The sequence below is a fragment of the Uloborus diversus genome, chromosome 1, assembly GCF_026930045.1.
Source record: "Uloborus diversus isolate 005 chromosome 1, Udiv.v.3.1, whole genome shotgun sequence".
Lineage (NCBI taxonomy): Eukaryota > Metazoa > Arthropoda > Arachnida > Araneae > Uloboridae > Uloborus > Uloborus diversus.
The window spans coordinates 126643770-126664763 of NC_072731.1; the positions used below are offsets into that span (position 1 = coordinate 126643770).

A 20994-nucleotide genomic window follows, 5' to 3' on the forward strand; every position below is an offset into this window, starting at 1 on the left:
AAAATCGATGATTTTTTTAAAATGGCCAATTTTATAGATCAATAAATTAGATCGCGACGGGTCAACATCTTTGGAAAACAGCTGTAGTTATAGTCCGAGTGGTGTAGTTTAAAGTCCAGGTAGAAACCCATGGCAACTAATGAACTTTTTTAATTACGATGTCTCAAAGTTGCTAATTTGAAACAACAAGAATCAAAGTTTTAGGTCAATTACTGTATAACGCCTGAGTCAATAACTTTGAGAAAGAGCTGTAATTATGCTCTACATGGTGCAGTTTTAGACTCATGTCAGAAAACCATGAGATTTAATTATCTTACTTAATTAGCCGGTCTCAAAAATGATGATTTCAGTATCAAAGATCGTTTTTTCACGAGTTTATATGCGTGCTACTCAAAATCTTATGAGCTCAAAATCACATAAATACTAGAACGAATCAACAGACAAATTTACTTTAAACTCCCACAATTTCATGCTTCCAGTGTAATAAAATTTTCTGTAACCTTGACCACAACATGGCAGTTCTTTTCACAAAGCTGATCGGCCATTTTGGAGCACTATATTATGGAGATCCTAGATCCTCAGGATTCGGATCTCGGAACCTAAAAATTAGCATCAGGTTAGTTTCAAATACATCTCTAAGCCTCTATAAAATTTTATCCCATTCGGGGACGATCGACCGGCAACAGTTTGAACAATCAGTTCAGTTGACGTGGTTTTCAGTTCTCTCACTCTGATATAAACATTATGCCCATTTCATCTGCAACTTTAGTTATTGTCTAACAAACCAGTGTTTTTTTAACTTTGTAATTATGTTTTTACTTTTGAGCCAAATTTAATAAAATTGATTACTAATAAAAGTTTTTTACTAAGTGTATATGCAAATTCTACTGTAATTATGAACTCAATCTCTTACCCAATTGCGATCCTCTTCCTAAAATATAGCAATGGTTTATGATCATTATAAAGTCAAAAATAACCAAAGACGAATGTGAATTGTCACAATTTTATATCCCAGTAATTCCACATAACTGACCTAAATTTTTAAAATTGTCCCTGCTAGATCATCGCCGAAGGGGATTAAATTTTAAAGAGGTGTAGAGATGTCTTTGAAACTAACCTGATGTTAATTTTCAGCTTCCAAAATTCGAAACCTGAGGATCTAGGATTTCCAAAATATAATGCTCCAAAAGGGCGGATCAGCTTTGTGAAAAGAACTGCCATGTTGTGATCAAGGTTACAGAAAATTTTATTACACTGGAAGCATGAAATTTTGGGAGGTTAAAGTGCATTTGTTTGTTGATTCATTCTAGTATTTATCTGAGTTTGAGCTCATAAGATTTTGAGTAGCACGCATATAAACTCGCGAAAAAAACGCTCTTTTATACTGAAATCATCATTTTTGAGACCGGTTAATTAGATAAGATAATTAGATCTCATGGTTTTCTGGCTAAGTCTAAAACTACACCACGTAGAGCATAATTACAGCTCTTGCTCATAGTTATTGACTCAGGCATTATACAGTAATTGACCTAAAACTTTGATTCTTAATGTTTCAAATTAGCAATTTTGAGACCGCGTAATTAAAAAAATTGATTAGTTTCCATGAGTTCCTAACCTGGACCTTAAACTACACCACTCGGTCTATAACTACAGCTGTGTCCCAAAGTTGTTGACCCGACGCGATCAAAGTTATTGACTTCTAAACTCTACTAAAGCCAAGAAAAACGAAAGCTATTTTAAATTTTTCTTAGTACTATACTGTAGTGATTAGTTAATCATATACTTATTTCCGAGGGTTACTCACGCCTTTAGCAGATATTCGGGCCCAAACAAGGCAAAACAAGTTTAAAAAATTGCATTTTCAATTGACTTTTGCCCTCAAAGCCATGAGTGAGTCACCAAAATTTTTATACTAGAATGTACCTAGTATCAAGTAGTATCCTTATTTAAAAGAATTGGTTCGGTTCACTCACTGCTTTTGAAGCAAAGCAAACATATATTTAGCTCTTTTTTCTCACCACCCTCAACTTTGACCTCCTTTCGAGGGCCTATTAGAAGTCAAATTAGAGCGGAAAGAAGCTTCACTTTTTCTTATCTTTTAGTAAAACATCCTAAAAGTTTCAGGAAAATTGAATATATCAACTATCAGGTCCCTTTGTCCAGCTTTAAAAAAAATGCCTCTTAAATTCCTGCATAGGTAGTGTAATAAATTTTACTAATCTAATAAACAACAGGGCGTATTTGAAGTTTCAGGCCGTCGCCACTGCAGCTGAACTATAAATGATAATGTGTTTGCGAGTAACAATCCTATGCAATTTATTTACAAAGATAGTTTTTTTGTTTTTGTAATAAAAGATACGTCTGTCAATATATGTATATATTTTACTTATTACCCACATTATCCGGATTTTTTTTATCTGGATTACTTTTAGTCTCAGTTAGTCCGGATAAACAAGACTGTACTGTACGTGGAAATGAATGCACAAAAATCTCGAGGAAGCTGAATTTCTAAAAGGGTTTCTCGTAACGAGACTACTTTTTCCTAAATAACGCTGTCAATTCCTTTTAAAGTAGAAATTCAATAGTTACTAGAAATTTTTTTTGGAATCCCAGTTCCCAGGTTTTCTAGTAATATTACTGCTTTTAATTTAGTATTGTAGAGTGGAAGAACCTGCGACCTTTTTAATTTCAATTTCCATTGAATAAAAAAACACTCATATTTGGGCTTCGTGCTTACTCGGGGTACATAAATATGTCCAACTTGCATGATTGTGGCTATGGTACATTATTTTCGTGTGGTATAAAGAAATATTTACAGAGCCTTTTTTCTCGTACGACTGTTTAGCACGCAATAAATACGAAACTTTATATTCTGTTTGGAGCGACGTTTTGTTAATTTGCTAAATTGAATGTGGTAGTTCAGTGCGAAAAAAAAAGTCCCCCATCTTGGGTCCATAACAATAAAAAGAAAACGTGTATTTTTATACTACCTTGTTTTATGTTCACTCACAGCTGCGTGAATATAACATTGGTCTTGAGTCAGTATTCAATTATTTGTCTTTGGCGTTCCGGTACTGGAAAACTCACACCTGCGTTGTAATAAAAATTAAAATATGATGGCAAATTTTGGGCTCATCACAAAAGGTTGAAAGGTAGAAAGATTTGAACTAAATCGTCTAACATAGAATGGCATGGCTTACATTAATTTCAAAAACATCCTCTTGCAATTTCTTGCGTTACTTTAAAACGTTTTTGTTGATATTCAATAAATTACCACAAAGATGAGGCAAATGTTTAATTCTGTAGAAAAACAAAATGCTCCATTACAAGTAAATCTCAGGATTTCAATTGGAAGAAAATTTTATTAATATTTATTTGCGCCACGCACTTTTACGTTCTGTCTACTTTATTCTAACGCTATATTCAGGAACATTTTATTGATAGCCGAAAATGATTTTTAATACATAATATAATACATGTTTTGAACAATTCTCATAATTCATATACTTGTAAACGAAGCTTACCGCAAACATAAAGGTGTTAACTTCTTCTGTGATATCTTCTTCTGTAAAGCAGGGGTCAGATAAATGCTCATAGAGCAGAAGATCGAGGAAGGCCTTCCGCCTTTTCATGCCGTAATCGTCCTTCTTGAATGCATCTTCCAAGTTAGAGCCGCCCTTCACTTCGCTCATGATGAACTGCTTGCGCTCACGGATTACCTGTGATGAATTTGATTCCGTTAAGTTAAGATAAGGTAACGTACTGTTTGACCATCGATTACATGGAAAGGCTAATGTCCGGTTTATAGGCGGAAATGGACACATCTATTAGTTTATAGGGATGTTAGTTGGTTTGTTTGTTTCAGATGTGCACTTTTGCCTCTCTATTATTTAGCCTTAGTTTTGTAAAAATGAAAATTTTCTCACAGCAACATTTTTTAAATCTAAAGTATATTCGATCTATATTCTCACGGCAAAAATCTAATTGATTTATTTATTTACAACCAAGTTTTGAGCTTACCATTTTGCTGTTACGTTCCTGGACGAAATGAAAATATTTTATTTTCTTTTTGTTGTTTCCATGGAAACTATTTTTGTTTCTCATTATTTTATTTTAGAGAATGCAATACATGAATAAGGCACTAGTGACATTATAAAACGCGTGCATCAAAACCCATCGTTATTTTCCCTTCTCCCCTGCTAGATTCATTCAGATGGAATCGTCTTTACTTGGCAGATTGCTGAATTACAATCCGTGGTCAAACGGAAATCAAGCACTTCATAAATAAATTTTGAGAACAAATGATGTAAGAAGTGGAGCGAAATTTCTCTCCCAGCTGCCCACTATCACACTGTAAAACCTGATTTCATTTGCCTGCTCTCTCTTTAACTTTTATTTATCTTGAGTGCATTTTAGTTCTGTGTCAACACGTTTTTGGCCAAGATAAAAATTAAAAATTGGTATGATGGCCCTTTTTTAAAAAATTATTTTTTTTTTTAATTTTGCTACTTCCTTTCCCTCAAAATCAGTTATTTATTTTATTTTCTTCATATGTACATGGGTCTTATAAAATCTAAGTATGTCACGCATAATGTGCCGTGATTGACCATACAATTACTGTCCATAAGCTGAAAACGCGACATCACGTAATGTGTAATTCTGTCAAATAAGTTATGCAGGGCGTTCCGTTTTAACCTATAATACCTCAGTTTTCACAACCGTTAGTGCTAGATGCATACTTCAAATCACAAAAAGTTCAAAATCAGATGCAGAGTTAAAGTATTAAAAGTTTGAAGCAAAAATAAACATGAGTCAAAACAAAATTTCACTTTTTATACGGGCCCTTGGTTCCCTAACTTATAGATGGGAAAATAATATCCATTGAAAGATATTACTAACACAAAACATTTGACATTAGTGCGACCAAAACTCAAGGAGATATTCGAGTTCAGTGTTTTAAGGGACCATCTAGAAGAAGTGATTGGAACTTATCTCCCTTTCAGAAGAATGACGGGTTGTCGGAGTAAAAAAACAAAATATTTATATTTTTCATTGCTATTCGAAAATAAATGCCAATGTTATGCCGTGATACGCAAAAACACACTGCAAAACATCAACCAGTTAGAAAAACCACACTCTATGCACACATATAATTTTAACGCTTGTTGACTGCTATATTTTCTCCCCAAAAGGTGTTATTGACAGCGTGTGTAAAGTGGTGTAAGTTAGAAAACGCTGCGTTTCATATCTCGGTGAATATTTGTCGTACTAATAATGTCAAATTTTTTGTGTTCGAATTTTTTTTCAATGGAGATTATTTCTCTGAATATAAGTTAGGGGACCTAGAGCCAGTATAAAATGTTATTATTTTTATTTTTTGACTCATTTTTTTCGCTTCAAACTTTCAACATCTTAACTCTGCATCTGATTTTGAACATTTTTGCAATAGGAAGTATGCATCTAGGACTAACAGTTGTGAAAATAGAGTTTTTTTGCAGATTAAAATGGAACACCCTGTATATTTAACTATTAAATACACGTAAATATAAGAACTGTAAATTTAGTTAGCAGTCATTAACAGCTGTCTTGTGTATTTATTTATTTATTTATAATATTTTCATACGCACACTATTATATTTCTTGGAAATTCTAAAGGAGGTGGGGGAGATGAACATAAAAAATATTAATAAATTTTCAACTTGTAAAGAAGATTAGGGGTTCTGTTCCTGGAGTTAAAGGGGAAAAAAATGAAAAACGAATAGAAACTATTTATTTTGTTATTTATTTATTTTTGCTATTGGTATGTATTTTTTCCTCTGGAATAATAATATAAGAAATGTTTATCCAAAGTGTCAACCTTGCAGTGCAGGAATGGTGCTGCCATCTTGTAGTACAATTAGAAACAAGTTAGTCATTATTGGATCCGAAATGAAAAACATGGCTAGTTAAAATAACTAAACGTGAAAAAAAAGTATTAATGATTTTCCAAAGAAAAATAAAGTTATGTTGATGAAAAAGACAAAGTAAATCTATGTAATTGAAACAATCAGAAATAATTGAAATGAATAGGGTTGGCGAAGGCTCAGGCAGGCCCCTTGTCATTTTGATCTCCGGGCCCTCTCTTTAACAATACTTACACTACCCCGATTCCAATTTGCCCCTCTCAAGTCCCTTAATTTCCGACTAGACTAAATTGGCCTCTCGTTGATCCTGGAGTGGGAACAAAAATATATACAAAGAGACTAGAAAAATGTCTATTTCACTTATTTTTTCATATGTTGATTCTGATTTTGCTTCTGAAAACCGATCACTCATTGATAATGTTCTTTGATTATATGAAGAGATGGAAGTCAAACACTTCTCTAGCCGCTACTAACCTAGGAAGAACTTCCAGCAAGTTCAGTAATTTGAAAATTATAAATTTGAAACATTCACAAATTTTAAGCAAAAATCCAAGTTTCTGATATTGTTTTTCTTTCGTTTTTCGTTAGATACTTCCATTGCAATGGATTTGAAAATAAATTCTCCACGGGTTTTTTAAACAACTTTTTTTTTTATTTTAATGACGCAGTTGCACTTAGTGTGCGGCCCAGGTGTCAACGTACTGCCTTTTTATTTCAAAGTACCCGATTGATATTTCGAAGTTAATTGTTTCGAAGCCTACATTTATGTGTATATTACGTTACACGTTAAATGTATATTGTGCGTCTAGATTTAAAACTAACCTTGAATTCTAGACTCTTTGAAACTAAGCCAAGTGAAACTTCAGGACGAAGAAGCGAAGTATACAAGCTATGATTAGGCTTACCTAGCCCCGTCATTTCAAAATTTTCCAGGAGTGTGAGTAAAAGGTATATACTCAATACATATTATAGCAAAAAGCAATAAAAACCCACGCCCATTTATATGGAAATACATTGAGTTTTCAAAACCAGGAGGCAGTTGACTTCTCATAAGACCCTAAATAACGAGTCTGGGCGTGCCATACGACAGGAATTAGTCAGGACAGTCCTGGTGTTTTAAGGCTACCTAATGTAATGTCCAATACCAGCAAAATACTCGGGTTTTTTTTATAATTCTTTGCCAGACGAGACTTTTTGACTTTTGCTCAAAAACTTTAAATCTGTTTACTAGCCGCTGCCAGACTCAACCAGACTTCTAACAGATACTGGACCAAGGGCGTACTGGGTCCCCGAAGAAGGCGCCAACCTTGACTCCCAAAGGGCGTAAAAAAAAGAAGAAGAAAAGGAAAGATGTACAGGTTCAAGAGCAAAAAAAAAACCGAAGACAAACAGTTTCGAAGGCGAAAGAGAAAACTAAAAGCACACACGTTCGAGGGAGCAAAAAAAAAAAAAAAAAAAACACGAAGGCGCAGTTCTGACGGGGGGGGGGGGAATAACACAAAAAGAAAACTCTGAAGTAACACAGGTTCGAAAGCGCAGAAAAAAAAAAAAAACTAAACCCACAGGTTAAAGGGTACACCGGACTGCAAGCCGGCGGCCAGTCCGCTCCTGTACTGGATTCAACCAGAATTCACTTTCTGGGGGGGGGGGGGGGAGGGAAAAGTCTAACAGTCCTTACCTGCATATAAACTATCATATTAGGACTTGCAATGGTTTCAAAATCAAGAGCTCTGAGAGAGGAGAGTTCAGCTCCAAGATCCACCCTCGCGCCTCCTGTGTTTGTAAACGACCCTCATAGACGTACTTCACAAGTCAAACTTGGAACGAGAGCTGTTTGAGTCTACGTAGTTCATCAGTTAATCACAGCACATTTGTATCGTTTCAATGATAAGTAGCTGAAACATTTGTTAAGAAAAGGTAGTATATCTACTTTTGGATCTCGTATGTCTCTTTTGAAAAGGGAAAGGGTCTCAGTTTTTGATTTATTATTTTTTATGACATAATCTAAAAACGTTTTTAATTAAGTACACTATCATTAAAATTACCTATCAAAATAAAGTAGCAAAATAAAAGACCGGTCGAGCTTGAAGCTTTCATGAGTTTAAAAAAGAGACGCTACATTTTCGAAATAAACCATTCAATTGTGACACTGTTGAATTTGAAAAAATGAATAAGGACTTAATTCTTCTTTGGTCAAGGTGGCGCTATTTGTTCTGCCGTACAGCATGACAATTATAGCATCTGATTCCCCCCCCCCCCCCCCCATACAAAAATATGGAATGTATATGAATTATCCAAATTTTCCGTCCTCTTAAATTTACATCCTTAAGCGTCGAAATCGGTCACTCAATCCATGAACTGGCCAAGCGTGATGAAATGCAACTAACTGTACTAAATCCTCTACAAAATGATATTTTCCTTTTTTTTTTTTTTTGTAATTGCGGGTTGATCAATAATATTCCCATTGTTAGTCAAAAAAAAAAAAAAAAAATGACGAGTCTAATGCTGTCAACAAGAAAATCATATTTCCTTTTCAAGTAATTTGGTCACCAGCAGTTTAATTCAAAGAACTTGTATTACATTAGCAGTTTTTTCTCATTTTAATTCTCACAATGGATAAAAATTATGCTGTGTTTACTCTTAAAAGGAATTAATTATTTTTTTTTTGTGCATTAAAGGTTATGAAAGATATCAATCCCTCCCCCCCCCCCTCTCGGGTCGGAGCGTCTCCACTATCTCTTTCTTGTTACGCCCGTCTTACAACAGCAAATATCCACGAAGCGGCTGAAAGTCTAAAAAAAATACTTTACAAAAGAATTTTTTGTTTTCAAAACTCTTTTGATTATTATCTTACGACTCCTACTTGAGGAAGCATTTTTTCTCAATACATATTTAATCATAAGATCTAAAAGGAACAATTTGTAATGTTTCGAACAGCATTGTTGCTTTCACATTGCTGTTTCATTGCTACCATTTGTATTATTGTTAATATTTTCCGAAACGTTTTAGCATCGGTTTTTTAAATTTTGAATTTCTTATCAAATGATAGTACTTTGTCAGGCTCATTTTAATCTTCAATAGATATTAATTCGCTTTTAATCTATACTTCTCTGGCAGGAGCGAGAAATATTTTCAAGCATAGTTAATTCAACTGAACAATAACAAGAGATTTCGTGACTCCCTGAATACCTCTAACAGAAAACAGTAAGCAAGTCAACCACATTGTGGAAAAATATTATCATTTAGAATTCGTCATAGTTAATCACATTTACAAGCTTTAACTCATAGTTATGATTTACATCAAGACATGGTATTTTCATATATACAGTAGCTACAACATTAAAATTATTGTAATCTTAATAAAGAAAGATTAATGACATAACATTCAAAGTTCAATCCGATTAAATGATTATGAATAGTTCATGATCGAAATGGAAAGCCGGAAATACTCCATTTTTACTACAGCGTAATTTATGCAAAGAGTCAAGTTTGAAGTGTATCGAGTAATAAATGTTCACGCTTGAAGAAGTTATGTAAAAACAAAACAGAGTATCTGTAAACAATGGTGTTACAAGGTCTATGGGTACGTTGAGAAATGTCGTGAATGAAAAGAATTAAAGGTCATGGTCACTGTCGAAGATCTGTGGCATAATGCTATAGCCATTGGGCAGTACAGGTAGCAAGGGCGTCCCGTGTAAGGTCATGGGAGATCCCTGTGACATTCCGAAAAATTCCTTATTCGGCAAAATAGTCAACATTCGGAAAAATTTGGAGTTATGTTCTGCAACATCATCATTATTCGGTAAAATGTGGATTATCATTCAGCAAATTTAGTATTTCAGCCCTCCCAACAATTTAAGTTCGGAGTACCTTGCCTCCTGGGCAACATTTAAAAACTGAAAAGCTCATTATACGAGTAAGTACTACGGAAAGTGATCGAATTTTGCGCATCACGCTTGTGTTCCCATCGTACATAGGGTCATGTTATCGATAATGCCATTTGCAGGAGAACTTGTTGATATTTTCTCATGTCTCTCCTTATGACAATCTTCTTGTTAAAACAAAATGCAACTTTAAAAACTTTAAAGTTCATTTTTTTTACTGTTGAGAGACACCTTGTGTGTTTGGCTTTGCATATTCATAGCAATGTACTCGAGTCAACTACGTTTTAAAACTATGGAAGCAGAGAAAAATGTCTGTCTTCGCAGGAAGAACTTGGTAAGATATTTGAATGTTACTTCCACTAATGTTTTAATTCAGAATACATATTCAGCATCGCTCTAAAGAACATTGCTCTGTATTTACAGCATTTGCTTCACAATTTAATGACTATTAGTGCTCTATCTACTACAACATTTGCTTTATAATGTATCAAGAAATGATATTACCTGGTTTACTTGCTGACTCGCGACACGTTCCGAAACCTGTGAGGCTCTGCTTTGAGTATGCGGCACCCACTCACTGACGAAGAAGCAGCTTATTTGTGCTCATAATATTATGTTTGTGTTCCTTAATTCATTTACATACCTGAACTTTTCCGTCATTTTTAAATCTTAAATACTTGATATAATTCTAAGTTCTGCAGTTTGAGCCTTGTTTATATTGACTTTAAATTTGTTTTAATTTCTGTATATATAAAGGGTGTCCCAAAATTAACGTAAGATTTGAATTTGCCGCCATTTTTGCAATAAATGGTTGGCAACCCTAAAAAAAGAACAATTTGACAGCTGAGAGTTTAGGGTAATCAAAAATGGAGCGGTATACGATACAATAACGCGCTTTCATTATTGAACAATTGTTTCAAAAATAATGAAAGTTGAGGCTGGTCAAGCAGTTACTCTTATTGGCGCTCGGTATCGCAACACGGTAATGCACGGGTGGTTGTGGGCTTGTTGACATAGACCTTTGAATTCAAATAACCCCATAAGAAGAAATTTAAAAATGTTAAATCACACAATCTAGGGTGCCAATTCTGATCACCGAAATGAGAGAGTACGCGACTAGGAAATGCTTTATGCAGTAATTGAAATGTTTCACTCTCTCTAGCTGTATGGTACAATAACACCCCATTTTTACTAACCCTAAACTCTCAACTGTCAAATTGTTCTTTTTTTTATGACTGCCAACAATTTATGGAAAAAATGGTGGCAACTTCAAATCTTGCGTTAATTTTGGGACACCCTTTACATATATATTATAAATACTATTTACAACATGAAACTAGTAAAATACCATAGTACTGAGCAAGAAGATTTTAGATGAAATGTAGGAAAGTAGAAAGCACTGTAGAGAGCAATAGAAACGTCAACATACAGTGTTTTCGGTTCCAACCTCAAAATCTTAACAGGAATGTGTGCCAGAAGAATCATCCTCTGGCATACTGTACGACTTAGCATCAGAATCAATTTGTTCTTTTATCAGAAGCGGAAAAATATTTCGCTAGAATAACCAGAAAGATTCCATTTAAAGAAGCCCCCTCTACTTTTTGACCGTGATAGCCCCGAGCTTTTGTCTTTATATCCAGTTTCCATCTTTCGAGCAACAAAAGGAGATTTATTTTCTACGTTTTTTGCATGACGGACGGACCATTTCATGAGGTGTTTTCTCTCTATAACAATAGTTCATCTTACCCCTCTTGTAAAAGCATCCATGGTGTCGGTGCTTTCTTTGAATTTTCTGCCTTCTGCCGTCCGACCGAATACGAATTCCGGCCACAACCAGGGCTTCATAAACCGGACACCAAATAGGTGTGATGCTCTGAAAAGAGAAGCAGAACAATGAAACATAACTGCTCATTTGTTAAACGAAACCTCTACAGATGCTATTTTTCTCAAGCACATATTCATCTCTAATATTTAATATTTTGTAGTGCTCAATAACACTATTTTGTGATTACTTTAAACTGAAATGCGATGTATTAGTAAAATCTTGGACATAAAAGCTAGAAAAATTAACTTTGGCATTCAAAAAAAGGAAAAGTGGTTAAACATGAAACAACGAGTAATGTTCTGAAGTTGTTTCTACAAACGATTCGATAAAATGATACCACAATAACATTGGAAGTTCAAGTTGTATGTATAGGGTAGATTTTTTTCAATGAATTTTCTAAATTTTATGTTTTGACATGGGAAATTTTAGACATTGAGATTTTAAAAAGCAGTTAATGGAGTCAAAATTGGTATATTCAGTTGCTGCTTAGTTTCTTTTTAACCGTTAAAAAAATTATTCTTGAGTCCACGTCGGTTGCGTAAACTTGTCCCTGACACGGGGAACGTTTATGCATATTTGTTTTGACACCTGGCGTGTTTTTGCTAGTGTTTTGAACATAATGTTTTACAATCGTTAAAATAAAGCAGATTTATTACAGACTGAATAGTGTATAAAGTAAAAGCTGAACGGACATGAAGACAGCACTACATGATGTAAGCTATAAGTTACGAATTTGTAACTCAACAAAAAATTGAATAGTGATTTTCAAAACTAAATATACTGAAAATGCTAAAAGATTTTGAGACAGTTTGAAATGAAAAAAGCATCAGGGTACGTTTAGAAGTAAGACACAGTAAGAGCATGCGTAAAGGTGCTCAGACGTCAACACGTAAACTTTCCCCGTCGCCAAGTTTTGGATTTATTTTTAACGTGCAAAATAATAATAATAATAATAATAACATTTCAGTTTATACAAATGCAATTCTCAAAAAAGGATAAAATTCTGCTAATTTTTATACATTTTTTTCTTAACTAAGTATTATTTATTCACAATAGGCTTCCAAACGTTCAACTCAAAATTTATTTCACTTGCTAGAAAACACATTATTCTTTCTGCATACTAGACCGAAGCTCGACTGATGCTCAAAAACTTCTGAGGATATTTGCTAGGGAGCAGCACCAATATGTTATGGCTGTTGGCTCTCCAGCTATAATTCGTTTTTAAAAAAGGGCACTGCGTAAACGTGCCCCCGGTCTGCCCTACTATTCCTAGGTAGCACACTTCGTTTCATAAACGTATTTAAATGTTTGTCGACTTCGTGACAACCATTTCAAAACGTTCATAAAAGTTTAATCGTTACGTGTGCTACATGGGCTATTCATTTCGCAATTCTAGAGAAAAAGTAACTTAAATGTATCTTTCCTAAGTTTTTATGGCTGAAATTGTGAAAAGATTAATTATAATTAAAAAAAAAAAACCCTACTAAATACAGTACATATACACACATAAAAATGCGTATTAATAACTTGAACGATTTTTCGACTATAGTTAAGGCAAACCTAATCTTTCATTCTTTCGAAGGCTATGCAGATATTAATGACATCATTACGATACTGCCAGGTTAGGTTCACCCAACTATTACATCATGAGACACACAAACACAAAAAAGCGCAAAAGTCTTACTTGCAGTCACAAATTTTCGTGGCAACATTTTGCATTTCCGAACCTCTCAAGACGTGTTTTGAAAGATAAAAAAAGTGAAAAGTTTTGGACTAATAATAGATTAAAGGGAGCAACAATTTTTATTATAAAAAAGTGTAGTACGTCTTCTCTCTCTCTCTCTCTCTCTCTCTCTAGCCGAAAAAAAAAACACACGAGGGTGTCGAAGATTTTCAGCTTCAGAAGATTTAAATTTCCTAAACTTTTATGACCAAATTTTTGAAAAGATAACGCAAAAAAAAAAAAAAAAAAAAAAAAAAAAAAAAATGAAATACAATACACACACGCATAAAAATACACGTCGATAATTTGAATGATTTATCGATTAGTATTACAGCATGACACATACATACACACGCAAAAGAGAAAAATCGTAAAATCTAACTAGCAACAACAAGTTATTGGGTTGGAACAAATCGTCACTTTTTTGCAACATCATACAGAAAGAAAGGCCCGTGGCAATTTTGTACAATGACTGACTGGTTTTTTTCTAGTTTTATGGCTTTTTTTATGACATAAATGGTCTAATCTATGCAGAAATTGCCTTGCATAAAAGTTTGTTTATTCTTGTAATCAATGGCAATAACAGTTGTTAAAATGAATTTTAATTTTGACTTTCTTTTGCATTATTATTTTAAATATAATGAAGTGAATATTAAGCCTTAGAAAACCTATTGAATAAAATTCAGTTTGTCTGCCATTTGTTTGTTTTCTATTCTTTTCATGAAATATCAATACAATCCCAATTTACTTATGGGAACTGAAACCTTAAATAATCTCTTTCTTCTGAAATCTTAAGCAATAAAAGTTTTTAAGAAAAAAAAAAAAAACTGACTTCAAATAAGAATTAAAGAAAATAATAAATTAACATTTCTTCTTTTAGCAACACCAGTACTACTTTTAAATATTACTTTGAAGTCAGCCCGAAAACAATAATTAAAAAATCATACGCAAACAAGAAGTTACAAATATAAATTTAAATGAACCCAGGTTTTTGAGCAAAATAATGTTCTCACATTCTACTACTGAAAATACATTAATAAAAAGGTAATTATATATCTTTTACCATTTTCTAAAAAGTGCTCAAAATTAGAGATAAACTTTTAAATTTTTCCTCACGAATTCATCAGTTATGTAATGCTTGTGACTTATATTTTCTAAAGAATGAATTGTTGCAAACCAAAGGTGCATTTTTAAATTTAAAGTTCATGATTCATTGTTACGTATGCTTTATCTATCAAAAATTACGCTTTAAAGTAGTATCGATGTCCTGTAGAAACTTCAAGCAAACTGCATCTCATGCAAAAAATTCCAAGTTTTGAAATGATCAAAAATTTGAAAATGTGCATGAAATATTTCTTCCCCTTATTATCAAATTTATGAGAAAAACGGTCATAAAATTGGAATAAAAAAAATAAAAAAAAATCGAATTTTCTAAAAATCGCTTCGGAGTTCATTCCTATGCTACAAACTAATTTTGCGCCAAATTTCGTGAAAATCGGAAGAACGGTCTAGGCGCTATGTGCGTTATAGTCATCCAGACAGAGATCCTGACAGATATGCAGACGTCCAGACTTTCAGTTTTATTGTAAGTAAAGATGATGATTTCATGAAAATCGACCAACTGATTTAGGCGATATGCGCGTCACAGACATACATGCAGAGGTCCTGGCAAATATTAAGACAGAGATTTAAACTTCAAGCTTTATTATTAGCAAAGAAATATTATGTATACAAAGAAGCCGATGTTTGTTTGTGCCCAATTCCCAGGAGGCCACATATAAGGGTGAATATCAGGAACAATGCTAATTTAAGTCCCAGATAAATTTTTCAAGCACTTCCAATTAAAAACCAAAAAGATTTTTTTTTTTCATGTAGTGAACACTGGTACTCATTTTGTTGCTCCAAAATCATGTCGGTAATTGTCCCACGCTCGAATCGCAAGTTGCAAAAAAAAAAAAAAAATGTTCTGTACATTATAAAACATTGCAGCAGAAACAAATACAAAATAAGGTAACGTGTTTTATGTCTGTCCATGAGAATTGGCTCTTGTATTTTAGAAGAAATGAATTTAAATCGATAAAAAAAGCAATTATATGCTTGTCCCAAGTTTTCATACCATGCCAGGAGCGCTAATTTTCGGGATGGTTATTTCTAGTAGAAAACATTTATTTGGCTCCAATGGTTGGTGCGAGATGAAGCCTTTTTATGTGACATATAGGTTAAAATCGAAAGTTTTTACTTCAGTTGTGTAGAATTACAGGTAAGAATTTTCCAATATTGACTTTTCTGTTTCTACCAAATGAAGCGTCATGTCGGTAGCGCAAATTAAAACGTAAAATAAATTCCTCAAACAGTTTTTGCATAATATAAAATAAATTTTCTGCGATGAAAATAATGCCTTTTAATTTTTGAATCTTTAATTAGCGATGTTCAGCGAGCAAAAATTCGGCAATTCTTCATGTCGGAAATATTCATGTCAGTAGCACATAAGTATAAGCCATTTGTCACTGAACTGATTCATGTTTTACCAATGTTTTTCACAATTTTTTCTTTGTGTAATGATTTTGTTGACTATCTCATGATTGAAAAGCATGCAATTTCTACACAACTGAAGTAAAAACTTTCGATTTTAACCTATATGTCACTTAAAAAGGCTTCATCCCGCACCAACCATTGGAGCCAAATAAATGTTTTCTACTAGAAATAACCATCCCGAAAATTAGCGCTCCTGGCATGGTATGAAAAACTTGGGACAAGCATATAATTGCTTTTTTTATCGATTTAAATTCATTTCTTCTAAAATACAAGAGCCAATTCTCATAGACAGACATAAAACACGTTACCTTATTTTGTATTTGTTTCTGCTGCAATGTTTTATAATGTACAGAACTTTTTTTTTTTTTTTTTTGCAACTTGCGATTCGAGCGTGGGACAATTACCGACATGATTTTGGAGCAACAAAATATGCTTTTAAAATATTATTTTCTCCCAAAAATTTGAGTTCCCTAACACAATTTTATCTTTGTTTTTTCACTCATTTTTTACATAAATATTCAGACTTTCGTCCGTAACTACTGCCCCAAAAGATATCATTTTGTTTAAAAAGAAAAAGGAAATATGTTAAGGAGTTACAGTACCTCAAAAATGATGAAACGATCAAAAATGTTTTTATAGCTTATTTCAAATCTAAAAACCATTCTGAACACAGGGGAGAAGTTTTATTGCTTCAGAGAAGCCTTTATTCAAAATTATCATTACAATTACTATTTACTGCTATATGGCACCAAACTTTTAAAACAATGGGTTTCATATCATTTTAATCATTTAATAGGGAAATTGCATAAAATTTACTGTTTTTTGCTCATAACTTTTTTTCTAAAGAACAAATATGGTGAAACAAAGTAATGGGACCTAAGTTGAGCCATCCACTATCCGTTAAAAAATAATCATCAAAATCGGTTCACTAGGTGAGAAGCTGTGAGTGGACAAAAAAAAACATACATACGGTATGAACTGATAACCGTCTCCTTTTTGAAGTCGGTTAAAAAAAAAACTTTGATTTTTTTACATAATTAATCACCAAGAATTTTCTAATAAACTCATAAGCAAATGAATGCACGGTTTTTTAGAGATGATTATAGTGATCGTTTAGCAAAAAACTTTTTTTTAATTAGTGCAAAAATAAAAAAGCCTTAGGGATTTTAAAATATTGAAATTTCCTCAATTTTTTGAATTTTTAAAAAAGTAGGCAATATTTTTAAATTTTGAAAGTAAATTATTGATTAAGAAATAAGTATACATGTTATAGTTTCAAAAAAATATAAAATTTACTTGAATTAAAAAAAAAAAGTTTGAAAGATACTGTGACCCCTTAACTTGTGCAAATCTACTTCCCCCTATTCCAAACTCTGTCTTGAATTAGTTTTGTTTTTTAAGCTTGTTTTAAGATTTTTCTTTTTTAATTCTAAAAACTTATGCGTTATTTTTTCTTCAATCTATTACTAATCATTTCAGTTCCTAAAAATATTTTTAAATTAAAAATTTCAACGTGAGATGTTATGAAAGTATAAATCGATGGCTATAAATATAAATTAAAATAAAATGGGTAAAAGTATGCAACTTTAAGCTTCTTTCAAAAAAAAAAAAAAAAAATCTTGGCATTTAAAGCAAACAAAGATTTTCTGATTATTAGAAACAACGAAAAAAATATTTTCATTATTTAAGCATTTTGCAAACTTTACTGCTATAATAAATAAGACACATTAGAAACTTACGCGCTAAGAGCCTTTATGTAAGGTGTGTCCTTCTTTTGTGCTCCAACATATTTTCCCATGGCCGTTTCTGAAACAGAAAAAGTAAACAACAATACATTCAATAGAAATAAATCTAATAATTCACAAAAAACTGATCAGGAAAGAAGTCGGCAAAAAAAAAAAAAAAAAAAGATAAAGAAACAAGTTTTTGTTATGTATTCGAATGTCCTTATTTCAATTTTGAACTTCGATATCCATATTGTAAGCCCAATTAGTTCATCCCACATAGTTCATACATTGCAAATGTCTTCACTTTTCTCTTTCTTCGAAGAAAATCGGAGAACATAAGTTGTCTATCCAATGCAGAAGGACAGATTTTTCATTGCATGCGACCTTTACACGGAACCTACAATTACTTCACCTGGAGATCTATTTGGCTGTCAGTCAATCGTCACAAACAACGTACTCATGACAAGTCATTGGGTTCAAAACGAATAGTCGTAAATGAAGTTGACGATAATTCGTGTTTCGTAAAACGTAACGTGAAGACAGTAATTTTCATGTCAAACATTGATAACCTCAGCATTTTTTTTTTTTTTTTTTTGCTCACGTGACTTCTGTTCAATGTTTTCTGTTCTGCATATTGCTTTCTTCAGCATGGAGATTTTCTTCAATAGAGGAAACATGAATGGAATTAGATACATGTTGTAAATTGGGAGCTGAAATGCAAAAGTTCTCTTATGAAAATATTTTTATCATAATTTTACTACCTCCAGTTTCAATTGCAAAATTTTGGCTTTTAAATATTGCGCAAAATACGTCAACTTTCTCAATAAAATTACTTATAGTAAAAATTAATTTAAAAAATATAATAAAAATTACTTGAAAATGCTAAAATTTTTATATTAATGTAGCAAATTTAGTTTTAGTTAATTTCATTGATTAAAAAAAATTATTAAATTTCTATTTGATTGTTATTAATTTCATTTAGGTCATCTTGTTTTAAAGTGGGCACATCGGATTGTTTTGTTTTGCGGATTTACTCATTAAGGTTTCCTTTTTTTTTTTTCCTGTAAATCAAGTTTTTTTTTTGCAAGTATGCGCATTTTTTGCCTTATTCCCGACATTCTCAAACACTTTATATAAGTATAATGATATTTATCCTTTTAGACAGGCATTAGTTCTTTTACGTTTGCTCTCAGTGAAAGGAATAATGTCTGGGTTCATAGGCCACTGCTCTAAAAAATTTATTCAAAACATCTCCACTATTAATAATTCGGGAAAATTTTAGTATAAATATTTCTGTAAAATGTAGTGTTTACAGTGAGAGACATTTTTACAGTAAATTTTAACGGAAAAAGAAGTGATTGTAAGATCAGTTAGTACACCACGTGACTGATGGTGCATAGCGTATAATTGTATAATTCTCCGTTTTCGCTCCTCCCTTCCCGCCCCTGCTCCTCGTCGGTGTAGTGCCTAGAACGCCGTCCTGTGATCATCGAGATCCAGGTTCATAACCCGCTGGTTGGGTTAAAACTCGTTTTTCTTGTTAGACAAAATAATTACAACGTTGTCGTTTTTCTACCGTAAAGTTTTGCAGTAAAAAAAGGCTTTACGGTTAAAAGTACATGGGTGCCCGTACTTTTTACCAGAAAATTTCAGGAACTTTTTTTGTGTTCCTTCTTCCAAAAATTTTCTAAATATTTTGCCTCGTTCTCCCAAAAGGGGGTGGGGGGTGAATGCAAACTCATGGAATTTCAGACAATAATTTTACTTAGGCTCATAAATTGCAGGTCAATTTGAGATTTATCTGAGAAAAGTTTGTTGACCTGCGACCAACAGTCCATAAAAATATTTCTCTTAAAAATGGTAATAGTTTGCATTTGACGATGACGATTAGAGAAAATGTAAACCTCCTACCACACAGGATATCCAGTGAGCATAATGTAATGTAGGGGACCAGATCAAACGATTTGTTCCCGACTTGTTCCCTCAACTTCTCCGCCAAGAATCGAGCGTGGCTGTCAATGACGGGCAAGAAATCATCCAGTATTCTAAAGTGGAAAGCTGGGGTTAAAAGCTTCCTCCTCTTGCGCCATTTTGCCCCAGAACTGCAATATATTGAAAAATAAAATTAAGAAAATAAAAAAAAAATTCACAATAAAATAAATTTGATAAACGTTTTGATGTCCTTTAGTTATTCTGCTGACTCATAAATTAAATATTCAGTACTTGTGTTGAGTTTTTGAAGGGAAGATAAACTCATATGAATTAATATAGCGATTTAGTCTAACGATTCCTACTCGATGTAAGAAATTTTTATTGATTATTACTTATACGAGTTGGAGTAAAAAGGAGGAATAAATTGTACCATTAGGCGGAACATGCAATTTTTCAATGGTACAAAATTTTATTATGACATTATTTCGTCCTCTCCTTTCGGCAACCAGTAGATTAGTCTAAAGAAACGTTAAGAACATCATTTTTTGCATCAAAACTGCAAAAGAAAGTAGAAACATGGTTGCATGTACAAGCGTCTCTGGATTTGGTCCACTTTAGACTTTAAATTTGACAAAATATCTCCAACTTGTACTCTAATATTCACCAATATAAGACGTCCCTTTCATCCCATTACTTCCGTCCCTTTAGTTCTGTTGCGTTAAAATTTTACTTTCACTGGACCGAAGTATAATTCCAAGAATTATAAATTAAAAAAAAACTACTTGTTTATTAAAGAAAGTGGTACAAACATTAATGAAATAAAATATTGTAACACTTAAAATTCAACTAAAAATATCAAAGTATAAATAAATCAACAACCAAATACACCATAAACGGAAAACAAAATAAATCTTTCCTCTCGGAATTATCTTAAATCTGTACTTTTTTTAATATCTAAGGAAAGAATTATGTTATAAAATAGAATCAGGAGGAATACACCGAAGCAAGTGCCTGCAAAGCACAGTTAATAAATTTTAAATTCAATTTATAATTCATCTATTATTCATTAAAAGCATAAATGAAGGCCAAAAAAGACGAAATATTGTTTTTTGAAGCATTGCAAAAGTTTTAAACGAGAAAAAGTTATTTTTTATTGTACATTAACCCTTTCAGGGGCAGTGGTCGCACTGTGAAACCACTAATTTATAAAAAAAATTCTCTGTGTTTTCTGAATTTTTTGAGTTAAAATCGCTTGAGTCCTCTTCTTTTAAATTCAATAAACAACATTAGATGGCAGAATAACAAAAAAATATTTTTTTCGTACGCTCATATTCTTGTTCAAATCATCAAATTTTCAATTTTTCGTTTACCCCAAAAATTGACGCGCCCCTTAAATTGTTAAGAAGCAAAACAAGATGTTGGAAGTGTACTGCAAAAATAATTTGCAGTTTGTTAAATACATTTT

At 32.7% G+C, this 20994-nt stretch overlaps 1 protein-coding gene across 1 annotated transcript in view; it reads right to left on the minus strand.

The window, feature by feature from the left end:
* LOC129234860 (cytochrome P450 4c3-like) overlaps nucleotides 1–20994 on the minus strand; it is a 132980-nt gene that overhangs the window by 23523 nt on the left and 88463 nt on the right. The window contains exons 6-9 of the mRNA XM_054868749.1: nucleotides 19509–19699; nucleotides 17610–17676; nucleotides 11534–11660; nucleotides 3525–3719 (exon numbers count right to left, since the gene is read on the minus strand). Of these exons, the coding sequence (XP_054724724.1) occupies nucleotides 3525–3719; nucleotides 11534–11660; nucleotides 17610–17676; nucleotides 19509–19699 (580 nt within the window). The remainder of the gene's footprint in view (nucleotides 1–3524; nucleotides 3720–11533; nucleotides 11661–17609; nucleotides 17677–19508; nucleotides 19700–20994) is intronic.